We start from the raw sequence: 12,166 nt of genomic DNA, 5'->3' as shown, positions 1-12,166 counted from the left end.
CATAAAAATAATTTTTCAACAAAATATCCCCTCGTCTAAACAGAGGATATGTTGCTAACAAACGTTGAAACAAACGGCTGCACGAAAGTAGTAGTAAGCAATTGTTCAATATGGCGGTCATCATCCTGTGTGAAGTCCTTTTAAACAAGCACCAGTTGATCTGTTGTATCGTGGATCCTTACTTATATGGGCAATTGATCTGCCGTTCTAAAAGGACCTAAACTAGCACAACGCAATCAATAAACTAGGGAATACGGTTGGATCCTGTGCAGCTGCTTTTCTATAGGTTTGGGCATGAATTTTGGGATCAGGGGTGCAAGTTTCAGTTGTCAAACCATCCAGGGCCTAGTGGCGCCACCTAAAGCTGGTCCTAAGTGTCCTCATACCAGTGGCATTCCACTTGTATCTATAAGGTTGTTAAGCAAAGAGCCTAGCTCATCAACTTGTGGTACACGTAACCCATGAGGTATAAGCCATATCTCTAGAGGGTACTGTGCTCATGCAGTGCTTTTATTAGGTAGTGCAGTGTATAATTATAGCCTTGGGATACTTTGGTGTAGTTGGTTAGAGTAATTGGCTGAGAAACACATACTAGAGATGAACACTGATGGTTACCTGTAAGATTACTGACGTTCTGGTGACAGGAGACCATAGCGACGCTCCGGGGATCACACTCCTGCACAGCTTCTCCTACACCCTCACACTCGCTCACACTAGACTCGTTTCCTATGACCATAGAAAAAATACAGATAAGCACGTCAATACAAATGAGAGCGGTCATTTTTTCCAACCTTGCAATATGATCAATGTCAGCAGTGTCATAATATGTAAATATAGAATTAAAAAAACAGAAGCTCTTTGTTGTAGTAGAATAGGGCATTGTGTCCCGCACAAACCTTTACATCGTACGCCCTGGACAGCTCCATGGGAGTCCTTTGGAGAAGACATTAGGGTCTGTGTTGAATTTGGAGCTCCGCATCCCGATTCCCTGCATACCACATGTGCGAGCGGAGACTGTGGACTCCATTGACTGTCGCATACCTGCACGCAAATACACATTGATCAATGCATATCTACTGTCTCTACTAACAAGGTGGGCTGCCTGCAGACGGCCGGGGCGGATCTGGCTGTGAGAATTCTCGCAGCGGGACCCGACCCGAGCGTCTGCAGAGAGCAGCGCGTCACTCACCTGCTCCAGCTCTTTCATGTGCCGGCTGCCGGGGTGCTGGCGCGTGCGCAGAGCGGAGCCGGCGGCCGGTGAGTGACGTGAGATAGACCATGCCACGATTTGTTTGCCACGCAAGATTTCGCACGGCCAAATCACGGCCGTCTACCTAGGATTGCGTTTGTTAACGCAATCCTATGGCAGCTTCCAGGGGCGGAAATTCCGCAGGAAATCCCGCCACGGAATTTTTGCCCGTCTGCAGGCGGCCGTAGTCTAGTTCAGAAAACCCTTCTCAAATACCCTATAGGGGAATTCTAGGTTAATAGAGGAGAGTCCCTCTTCAGGGTCTAATCGTCACCACGTACATATCAATTCTAGCAAATGGTGTTAGCGTCTCTCTTAGGGATCATTCACACTAGTATTCATCCTGCATTCAGGCTTTCAATCTATCGGCTTCGTTTTTGGAGCAGAGATGGAATTAGAAAGGAATTAAACCGTTCTGTCTTTCTCATTGATTTCAATGGAGTTTGTAAAACTTTCAGTTTGCTTTCATTCCATTGAATCCGTTTTTTTACCGGAACAAATAGCGTATTCTGCAGTGCTGTTGGTTCCATTAAAAAATAGAAACCTAATATAACTGCAGCGAATTGAAAGCTTTCCATTTGCTTTCCGTTTTTTGTTTTTTTTTGAAGCACACTGAAAACAATGGTGGAAAAAAAACGGAACGGTTTAATTCCGTATGAATTCCGTCTCTCCGCTCCAAAAATGGAACAGAAAGCCTGAATGCAGGATGAACGCTAGTGTCAATGAGCCCTTACTTATTAGGGCCCCTTCACACAGGCGTGTGGTGACAGCATATTGCGCACGTAATACGCTGTACCAATCTACCATAGGCTCCCATGTTGCCACTCACGCATACTGCATGAAATACGTGCACAAGAAAAATCGCAACATGTTCATAGCGGCATGTATTACGCATGCATATCCGCCAAGATAGTGCATGGCAATTGGCGGATGCATGGAAATATGCTGTAGTGAAGCGCCCTAAGGCTGGGGTCACACAGGTCGTATTCCCGGTGGAAATCTCGCGGTTTTGCAGCATTGAAAAACTACAAGATTTCCTTTGGGAAAGTAGAGCTTCAAAGCCCGTGGCACTTAGCAGCGAGTTTTGGAGTAGCTTGGCCGCATGCTTTTCCGTTGCGGCGGGCGCTCCCATAGAGAGGAGCGGGGCCGCAATGGAAAGAAGAAAAATAGACATGCTGCTGCTAGGGAATCCGCGCCGAAGCGCTGGCTTCTACTGGCTTTGCCCCATTGGATTGGCCGTTCCATGTGGAAAAGATTTTTGACAAATCTCATCCACATAGCTGGCTAATCCCAGGATTAGCGGCCGCAGGCGGATCCGCCACTGCGAAACTCCACACGGAATTTTTGCGTCAAATCCACCCTGTGTGAACCCAGCCTTAAGACAACCCTACATGAAGTGGGTCTAAAACATGTATAAAAAACGTACTTGTTGTATGAAGAAATATTTAGGCCGCCTGCAGACGAGTGGGTTGGATCCGGCGGCGAGAATTCTCGCCGCGGGACCTGACCCGAGTGCCTGCAGGGACGAGAGCTTACTCACCCGCGCCCGGGGGCCCCGGCTCTTTCATGTGCCGCCTGTCGGGCAGCCGGGGCATGCGCAGACCGAAGCCGGCGGCCAGGTGAGTGACGTTTCTGTGCGAGGCTCTGCGAGCCGCACACAGAAATAGGACATGCCACGGTTTGTTTGCCGCGCGAGATTTCGCGCGGCCGTCTGCATAGGAGTGCGTATTGTAATGCACTCCTTTGCAGGCTTTCAGTGGTGGAAATCCCGCCGCGGGATTTCCACCCGTGTGCAGGCGGCCTAAGATACACAATAGTACAGTAGGTTAGAATGTATCCATTTTTAAGCCAAGATCTCTGCTTGTTTTACTTGAAAAGTCACCATTTATTTTCCAGAGTATCAATATCTTTTCTGCTCCTGTGATGAACACACCGGACTTGTTACACTAGAGCGCTCCGACAAGGACGTATTCACAAGATCAAGCATGCTGCCACCAAGAGCCGCACAACAAATCTGCATACAAAATCCACAGTAGAATTGAGCTGCACTTGTTAAAGTGACCCCTCGCTCCTGGACAAACAAAGATGGTCGCAGTGTACAATATCTTAGGCCGCCTGCACACAAACGGTTCGAATTCCAAATGCAGGAGCCCGCAGCGGAACTGAAATCTGACCCCGACCACGGCTGGCGACACTGCGTACCTGTATTTTCTCTTTTTCTGTACTGCGGATGGTTGTGGCGAGCCGCCGTCGGACATGCACAGTATAGATTTTTTTTCCCCGATTGTGATGACACAGAATCCGCAACCTTTCCGCAATGTCAATTGTGGAAGGGCAAATATAGAGCATGCTGCGATTTTTTCCTCCGTTCGCGGAAACCGCAATTGGTTTCCACAAGTGTGCAGGAAGAAGCATTTTTCCATAGCTTGTAACGAACGGCATTAGCTGCAGATCTGCGGTGCAGATGCCGACTGCGGATTCCATAATGCTAATCTCAACCGCAGATTCCACAGTGGAAATCCGTTCATATGCAGGTGGTCTTAGACTGCCAATACAAACTAATATACAGCGTGCATCAGGTAGTCAGAGAAATGATGCGGCCATCTTTTTTTCCAGGACCGAAGGGTCGCTTTAATTTAGGCTGCAAAGTTTCAAAAATGCAAAGGGTGAAATCTGTGTAACTTTGCAGCGTTTCGACCATGGGCAGCCTCCTCTAACAGTCATATGCCATGTACTGAGCTGGCTGCTTATCTGTGGTAGAGGACCTTTGGGACCTGCAACCTGCACAACCCATGGTTAACACACCTACTGGATCTGAGGAGGAAGAGAAGGGAAAATTGAAAGACAAAATATAGGAAATATTTTTTCTTGATTTCCCTTACAGTTCTACCTGTCAGTACTTTGCATCTATCCTGGATGAACTGTCTTGGCAAGTACCCGGGTGATTAGTTCTTGAGGCACAGCAAATACAAGCTACCTTAATAAATGATGAATATAATGGGACGCAGGCGGTAATACAGCAGATGGTAATCAGTACCGGGTTATGTCTGACAGTGCGTGCACATAGTCACTGACAGGATAATGCTGCCCCCGGCAGAGGCTCTAGTCTCCAGAGCTGCACTCCCCAGTGGCCGATCAATGCTTTCCTATTTCAGGCAAGCACAGTTACCAAGTGTATGTTGCTGATGTGTGGCGCAGGGTCTGCTTCGGTACAGGTGCCAGCTCACACAGAAAAGCCTCGTTACCGTGGCATGCTGGGCGACATCTTACACTTCTCTCCTTGTACTGCTAAACTTTGGTTTAGTTCAACTTTGACAACTTTTGTTAACTTCCGCTTTGTAAGTTGGCTACCTGCTTTGACCCCAACGATCCACTGTTTATAGCAAGAAGAAAGAAGCTGTTGTATTCACTCCTACAAGGGAGATGAAGTCCTCGCGCTGCACACTAAAAATCAATGAGCCGACTGTGATGCAAGTGGCTCTCCAGAGTGAAAACTGCTCTCCTTTATCTGCCCTCCCAATGATTTGGTGTATAAAATGTTCAATAGATCATCTGATGAAAAGTAATACCAAAAAAGTCCATCTATTATTAGTGATTATTTGAACACGTCTAAATGAAAAAAGAACAAATGTAACTGCATCCCGAAAACAGAAGCAATCGTTCTTCTAGGAATTACCAGCAAAGGTTGTACTAAATAATAAACCTGCAGTCATTGGCCGTTTCATTAATTATTTTACGTCTTTTCAAGGCAAAACTTATTAAGAAGTTATTTAAATAAGGATACATGTATCTCAAACCGGGCCACAACAAGTCACCTGTGCAGCGCATTCCACTAGGGGCGGCAGCTATTACAGCTCTCCTCTACCAGCTGACAAGAGTCCTGACACAGCTAGCTGACTAACGAGACCCTCATGATGAATGGTGGTAATGACTTTAGAAGACACTGGTTAGACACAATCAAGGTTGACACTGTGAGGATGGGTAATTCAAGGAGCCATAGACCCAGTTCTTCCAAAGAGCATATAGGCATTTATTTAAAGCAGTCCATCTTTACATGACAAACAGAAAAGTCCATAGACATGTTCCTCACACAGTCCTGGCTCAACTAGCAAAAGAACTGCACTCAACTCCACACTAATTGCTCAGGTGAGCCTTTATAGCAGTGAATCCTCCCACAATCCTCTTCAGGAGTCCTATAAAGGCATTCATTGGCTGCTGGTCTGCCTCTATATCCTCAGAGCAGACACCCGCGGCAGCTCCACCAGTGCAGGTAAGTGCAAACAAACATAATACATTTTACTCAACATTTGCCTTAGGCCGCCTGCAGACAAGCGGGTCGGATCTGGCGGCGAGAATTCTCGCCGCGGGACCCGACCCAAGCGCCTGCAGAGACGAGCGCGTACTCACCCGCGCCCGGCGGCCCCAGCTCTTTCATGTGCCGGCTGCCGGGCAGCCGGCGCATGCGCAGACCGGAGCCAGCGGCCAGATGAGTGACGTATCTGTGCGAGGCTCTGCGAGCCCTGCACAAAAATAGGACATGCCGCGGTTTGTTTGCCGCGCAACATTTCGCGCGGCCAAACCGCGGCCGTCTGCATAGGAGTGCGTATTGTAATGCACTCCTATGCAGGCTTTGAGCGGCGGAAATCCCGCCGCGGGATTTCCGCCCGTGTGCAGGCGGCCTTAGCTGTAGTATATGGTTCCCAGGAAAAGAAAGGGATAGATCAAGCATTAGGTGGCCAGCCTAATGAGAAGAGCAAAGAAGCATTCCCACCCATTCACACAAAAGTGTTGTATAAGTAAAGGAACGCATCCATCACAACTAAGGTTATACATGTAATGCTAATGACAAAACAAGGAAACCTTATACATCTTTACATTCCTCCCTCCTTAAGAGGAAGCTTGTCCTTCCTCAGACAACTTTATCGTAGCACCATACCTAGATAAGTGATCTGCATTTTGGTGCCCTTTCCCCGATCTATGTTTTATCTGGAACCTAAATGGTTGTAATACCAAATACCACCTGGTAATCCTGGCATTTTTGTCTTTCATGGAATGGATGCAAGTCTGAGGATGATGATCAGTTATCAGAGTAAACGCTTTTCCTAACAAATAGTATCGTAAGGCCTCCAAAGCCCACTTAATCGCTAATCCTTCTTTCTCGATAGTGGAATATTTTTGTTCATGGGGAAATGGTTTCCTGCTTGAGTACAAAATAGGGTGTTCCTCACCGTTAATCTCTTGACTAAGGACTGCGCCCAGTCCAACCTCTGAGGCATCTGTCTGTACAATGAATGGCCTATGAAAGTTTGGGCTTTGCAAAACTGGCTCTTTACACAAAGTTTTCTTTAGTTGGACAAAAACTAGCTCCCATTCTTTTGTCCAGATCACTTCCCCTCTCTTGGTTTTTTTGTTAAGTTGGTCAAGGGAGCAACTATGGCTGGAAAAATCAGGAATAAACCTTCGATCGTACCCTACCAAACCTTAAAAGGATCAGACTTCTTTTTTGGTGGTGGGATTACTAGCCGCTTGAACTGCTTGCAACTTTGAGGTCTCTGGTTTTACTTTACCATTACCCACAATAAATCCGAAGTACTTTGTTTCTTGAAATCCCAAAGCACATGTCCGTGGATTTATGGTGAAACCTTCCCAATCACAGTGATCACCTTTTTGAGGTGATGCAAATGGTCTTCCCATGAGTTGCTAAAATTACATCATGTAAATAAGCAGCACTGTATTCCATATGATCTTTTAAGAGTATGTCCATGGCTCTCTGAAATGTGGCTGGTGCACCATCAAGACCAAATGGCATGCTTTTAAACTGGTACAAGCCACTAGGCATCGCAAATACAGTTTTCTCTTTTGATTTCTCATCCAGAGGAATTTGCCAATAACCTTTACATAAATCTAGAGTAGAAATATAAACCGCATTCCCCAACTTATCGATAGGGTCATCAATGCAGGGCATTTGGTAGCTGTCAAAATGGGATATTACATTAATTTTATGAAAATCTGTGCAAAATCTTATTATTCCATCTTTTTTCCCAACCATTACCACTGGTGAACACCAAGGACTGTTAGATGGTTCAATAACTCCCAACTGAAGCATTTCCTGAACCTCCTTCTCTGCCTTGTCTTTTAATTTCTCTGGTGTTCAGTAAGGTTTTTGCCTAACTGGAGCATGCCCTCCAGTATGTATTTCATGAAAAATTAAAGACACGCAACCAGGCTTACTGCTAAAAGCATGGGAACTTGCCTTTATTAGGTTCCTCGGGTCACTGTGTTTAGTCTCCGATAACTTTACATTTAAGGTAACATCTGACCATTCTGCATGATTTTTAAGCAAATCATACATCTCTTCAGACATATCCTTAGAAGATTCTGGCATAATACTACAAGTTGTATTACTTTCCAGGTCAACCTTTGGTTCAAGCCAACGTTTCAATAAATTTATATGGCACACCTTGTTTTTTTGTCTTTTATCCGGGGTTTCAATTTCAAAGCCTACGGGCCCAGTTTGTCTAACAACTCTATAAGGTCCTTGCCATTTTGCTAGTAATTTATTCTCACTACTAGGTAGTAAGACAAGAACTTTATCACCTACTTTTATGGATTTATTCTTGGCGTGTTGATCATACCATTTCCTTTGGTACACTTTGGCTTTGTGGGCATTATTATGGGCAAGCTTGATCAGTTTCAACAGTCTCATTTGTAACATGTTCTACCACATTTTTCTAATGACCAGTTTTACTTTCCCATACCTCTCTAATAACATCCAAAAGTCCTCTGGGTCGTCTACCATATAACAATTCAAATAGGCTAAACCCTGCAGACTCTTGGGGAACCTCACGGTAAGCAAATAATAGAAAAGGAAACCATCTGTCCCATTGTTTGGGATCATTACCCACAAATTTCCTAAGCATATTCTTTAGGGTCTGGTTATATCATTCTGTCAACCCATCTGTCTGTGGATGGTATGGGGTTGTTCTCAGGGGGTGAATGCCCAGAAGTTCATACACTTCTGACAGTGAAATTACTGCCCTGATCCGTCAAGATATACTTAGGTAATCCAACCCTGCTAAACACATTCAAAATTTCCTCTGCAACCCTTTTAGTAACCATCCGCATAGGAATGGCTTCAGGGTACAGTAGTCTACAATGGTAAGAATAAAACTACCTTTTCAACTTTTCTTTAGTGGACCAATGATATCCATCCCAACAGTATTAAATGGCTCATCAATTACTGGCAACGGTATAAGCTCTACTTTAGGAGGGGTAGAAGCAGTGTATTGGCACACCGGGCAACTACGACAATAGGCAGTTACTGTATCATACACCCCAGGACAATAGAACCGATGGAGTACCCTTGCCAAAGTCTTTTTATAACCCAGATGACCCGCAATAGGAACATCATGTGCCAATATCAGAATTTCTGATCTGAACCTTTTTGGGACCACCAACTATTGTACTAGCTCCCTTGTCTTTGGATGAATACAAACTCTATATAAAATCTTATTTTCAACTAGGCAAAAAGGTGCAGCAGGTTGTTTACCCCTCTGAACTACTTTACAGTTGGTTAAACCTTGCACTTACAATGCATGTAACTCCATATCCTGTTTTTGCTCTAATGCAATATCAATATCCCATAGTCCAACATTCATGTACTTGCCTCTATATCCTCAGGGCAGACACCCGCGGCAGCTCCACCAGTGCAGGTAAGTACAAACAAACATAATATATTTTACTCAGAACATTTGCCTTAGCTGTAGTATATGGTTCCCAGGAAAAGAAAGGGATAGATCAAGCATTAGGTGGCCAGCCTAATGAGAAGAGCAAAGAAGCATTCACACCCATTCACACAAAAGTGTTGTATAAGTAAAGGAACGCATGCATGACAGCTAAGGTTATACTGTACATGTAATGCTAATGACAAAACAAAGAAAAGCTTATACAAGGGGCTGCTGAGAAGTCTTTGGCTTTACCCAGATAGAAACGAGCTAGGAAGATGAAACTTTACATTTATTCCACATACTCTCCACTGATGTCCGCACACTTCTTACATTGGTATTCCAAGTTCTGGAAGCCTTGCAAAAAGAAGGATTTCGGTTGTGCCTCAAACCTGTCATCCGTAGCAGCCATGGCATCAGAAATGGTGTGAAATTTGGTCCCCTTGAGGTGTTTCTTCAGGTTTGGAAATAGATGATAGTCGGAGGGAGCTAGATCTAGTAAATAAGGTGGGTGGTCAACCAGCTGGAAGCCTAGCTCCACCAGTTTTGCCGTGGTCGTTTGTGCAGTGTGAGCGGAGGCATTGTCTTGCGGGAACAAGATTCTTTTGGACAGCTTCATAGCTGCCTTCAATTGGTCCACAAGTTCAATGTAATACCTTGCATTGATGGTGGAACCATTTTGAAGGTAGTCTACTAGCAGAATGCCCTTCTTATCCTAGAACACCGATGCCATTACCTTAGTGGCTGATTTTTGCACCCTGAACTTCTTTGGGCGAGGAGAACAACTGTGCCTCCACTCTTTTGACTGCTCCTTGGTTTCAGGGTCATACAAATAAATCCAGGTCTCATCCATAGTGACAAGTCGATCCAGGAAGTTATCAATCCGGAAACGCTGACAAATGGACCGGGAAGTTTTCACTCGCATAGCTTCTTCATGTTCAAATGTTTATAGATAATGACACAAACACATTCACCAGAAATCCCCATGATGTCTGCTATTCCTTTAGCTGAAATTGGCCGATCCTCCAGTATGAGGTTCTGCACAGCATTGACGATCTCCGGAACAACAGCCTCTCTCAGTCGTCCAGGGCGTTCCTCATCATTGGTGCTGAAGTGGCCCGTTTTAAATTTGGCAACCCAGTTCTTAACTGTAGAATATGAAGGGCATTGATCCTCCAATCACTCCTCTGCTTTCATTTGCTGTGATTATCTGTCTTAGACTCCACCATTTTGTTTTCCCGCGTGCCTAGATCACTGTTGCCATAAGCTACAACCACAAAATTTTGAAAACATATATTGGACACATAAGGCTTTCATGTGATGTAACATTTTTTACCATAGAAACAAAGAACAGAAAACCAAAGATTTATCAGCACCCCATCGTACATCTTCACAGACACGAACATGACTGTGGAAAATCTGAAGGAAGCGGCCAAGGACAGGGAAGCTGATCCACAAGGTGACCAAAAGTTGGCAACGACTGAATGGATAAATCCACCATCAATGGCTTTAATTGGTCTCAGAAGGGTTCTGGAATCACGTTCTCCAGTAATCCACTGGATGTCCTGCTCAACGTTGATTCCCTCTTCTACAAATCATCAACTCTGTATAGCTCTAGGTAATCGCTGCTCTCCCTCTCGACAGTCTTCTGTATTCGTCCCCCAGTCATCAGGCCCTCTTGCTGTCACTTTCCTCTCTGATGCTCTCCAGCATGGGGACCTCACTACTCAAGCAGCTCTCTGCGGCCTCCACCACTTTACTAGCTGCTGTGCTTTCCTTTCTCAGGCTGAGCCTACTCTGCTGTCCTTTCCTTGCAATCCAGCAGCTTTGTTTTTCTGTAGGGCGCCTTATTGTGCCTAGGAGATTCCCAGTGAGCGAACAGACTAGGGGCAGGGCTTAGCCCCATAACACTTCCCTGCATTGGTGGCTGAACTGGGCAGTCACATACTAGCCATGTCACCCCAGTGTCACCGCTAGGGGAACAGAGCATCCCTCCCTGAACTCACCAGAGCTCCACAGCACTTCTTATTTTCCCTGCCAGAGAAGCAGGGCTCCCAACCCACACCCTCAAGCCTCTCACAGCTCTTTCCCTCCACTGGGCTGGGTATCGGGCTGGAGGAGCAGCAGCCATACCACATGTCACAGCAGCTAAGCTGCTCAGTTGCAATGGGGAGTGTGGGGCAGTGCTTCCACCTTACACCTGCATACACCTATTTGCCAGTAACGATAATGTGCTGAATCAACATGTACACTGCACCTAATATCATGTGCCATACTTTCTGACATCATATTACACTGTGAGCCCCAGTGATATGAAAGGTGACAATCTCTGTACAGCACTATGGAATGTGATAGTGTTAAATAAGCAATGAGAAATAAATTTGGTTGTATGCTCAGGATAGGGTTGGATACAGCGTGATAAACACACCACATCCAATAGCAAGCTGTTGAGGGTCTTTTTACAGTGCAATACATGACTTCAATGACAAGTAGCGATCAATGAGATCACCACTCATCAACCTGGCCGATTTCCAATGTATGGGGGATGAATGACTGATGTGATCATCCGTCTGCCATACGGTTTCATCATGGGGAGATGCACAAAACATGGGAACACTTGATGAATGAGCGTTTGCTTGTTAGTCGGTTGATCAGGTGCAGCTTCACATTCGTAAAAAACATTTTTGCCTCATCATTAGCCCATGCAGAAGTACAAGAAGTGCGCCTCGAAGCATCTGTGACATAACAGGAATGAAAAGCTTTGCCAACATGCGGATTTTGCAACAAAACATTTTTCATACATGGACGCTCATACATAAGTCCCTTTAAAGCCCTTCATCCCTTTTTGTTAGAAGTCCTGGTAGGGTAATCTGAGTTAGAAGCCTCTCAAGTACAGAAAACCATTTACTGGAGAAACTAAGGCCACTGACCAAAGACAAAAAATGTTATGGACTCATAATGGTGTGTTCACACATTTGGTCACAGATTTCGGTGTGGATCTACAGCAGATTTCACCCCTTCAATTAAATTCAAATTGAAGGTGTGAAATTTGCAGCTCTAATAGTTTAACCTTCTGAAATCGGATAGACTTGTACCCGACAAGTGCGGAGGATTTTTCCTTGTAAGAAACTTCTTTAGAGCACGAAGTCTCCATTGCAGTAGACCTCGGCGACCCCTCCAGACGTGTTTCCGG

General features: G+C 45.2%; 1 protein-coding gene across 2 annotated transcripts in view; it reads right to left on the bottom strand.

Moving 5' to 3' along the window:
- Window positions 1-12,166, bottom strand: part of LOC136612677 (CD5 antigen-like) — a 38,637-nt gene that overhangs the window by 13,915 nt on the left and 12,556 nt on the right. For both annotated transcript variants that reach the window (XM_066593183.1, XM_066593184.1), the window contains exons 3-4: window positions 897-1,041; window positions 616-726 (exon numbers count right to left, since the gene is read on the bottom strand). In XM_066593183.1, the coding sequence (XP_066449280.1) occupies window positions 616-726; window positions 897-1,041 (256 nt within the window). The remainder of the gene's footprint in view (window positions 1-615; window positions 727-896; window positions 1,042-12,166) is intronic.

This window comes from Eleutherodactylus coqui, chromosome 2 (assembly GCF_035609145.1).
Source record: "Eleutherodactylus coqui strain aEleCoq1 chromosome 2, aEleCoq1.hap1, whole genome shotgun sequence".
Taxonomy (NCBI): domain Eukaryota; kingdom Metazoa; phylum Chordata; class Amphibia; order Anura; family Eleutherodactylidae; genus Eleutherodactylus; species Eleutherodactylus coqui.
This window is presented reverse-complemented; position numbering and strand designations above follow the sequence as displayed.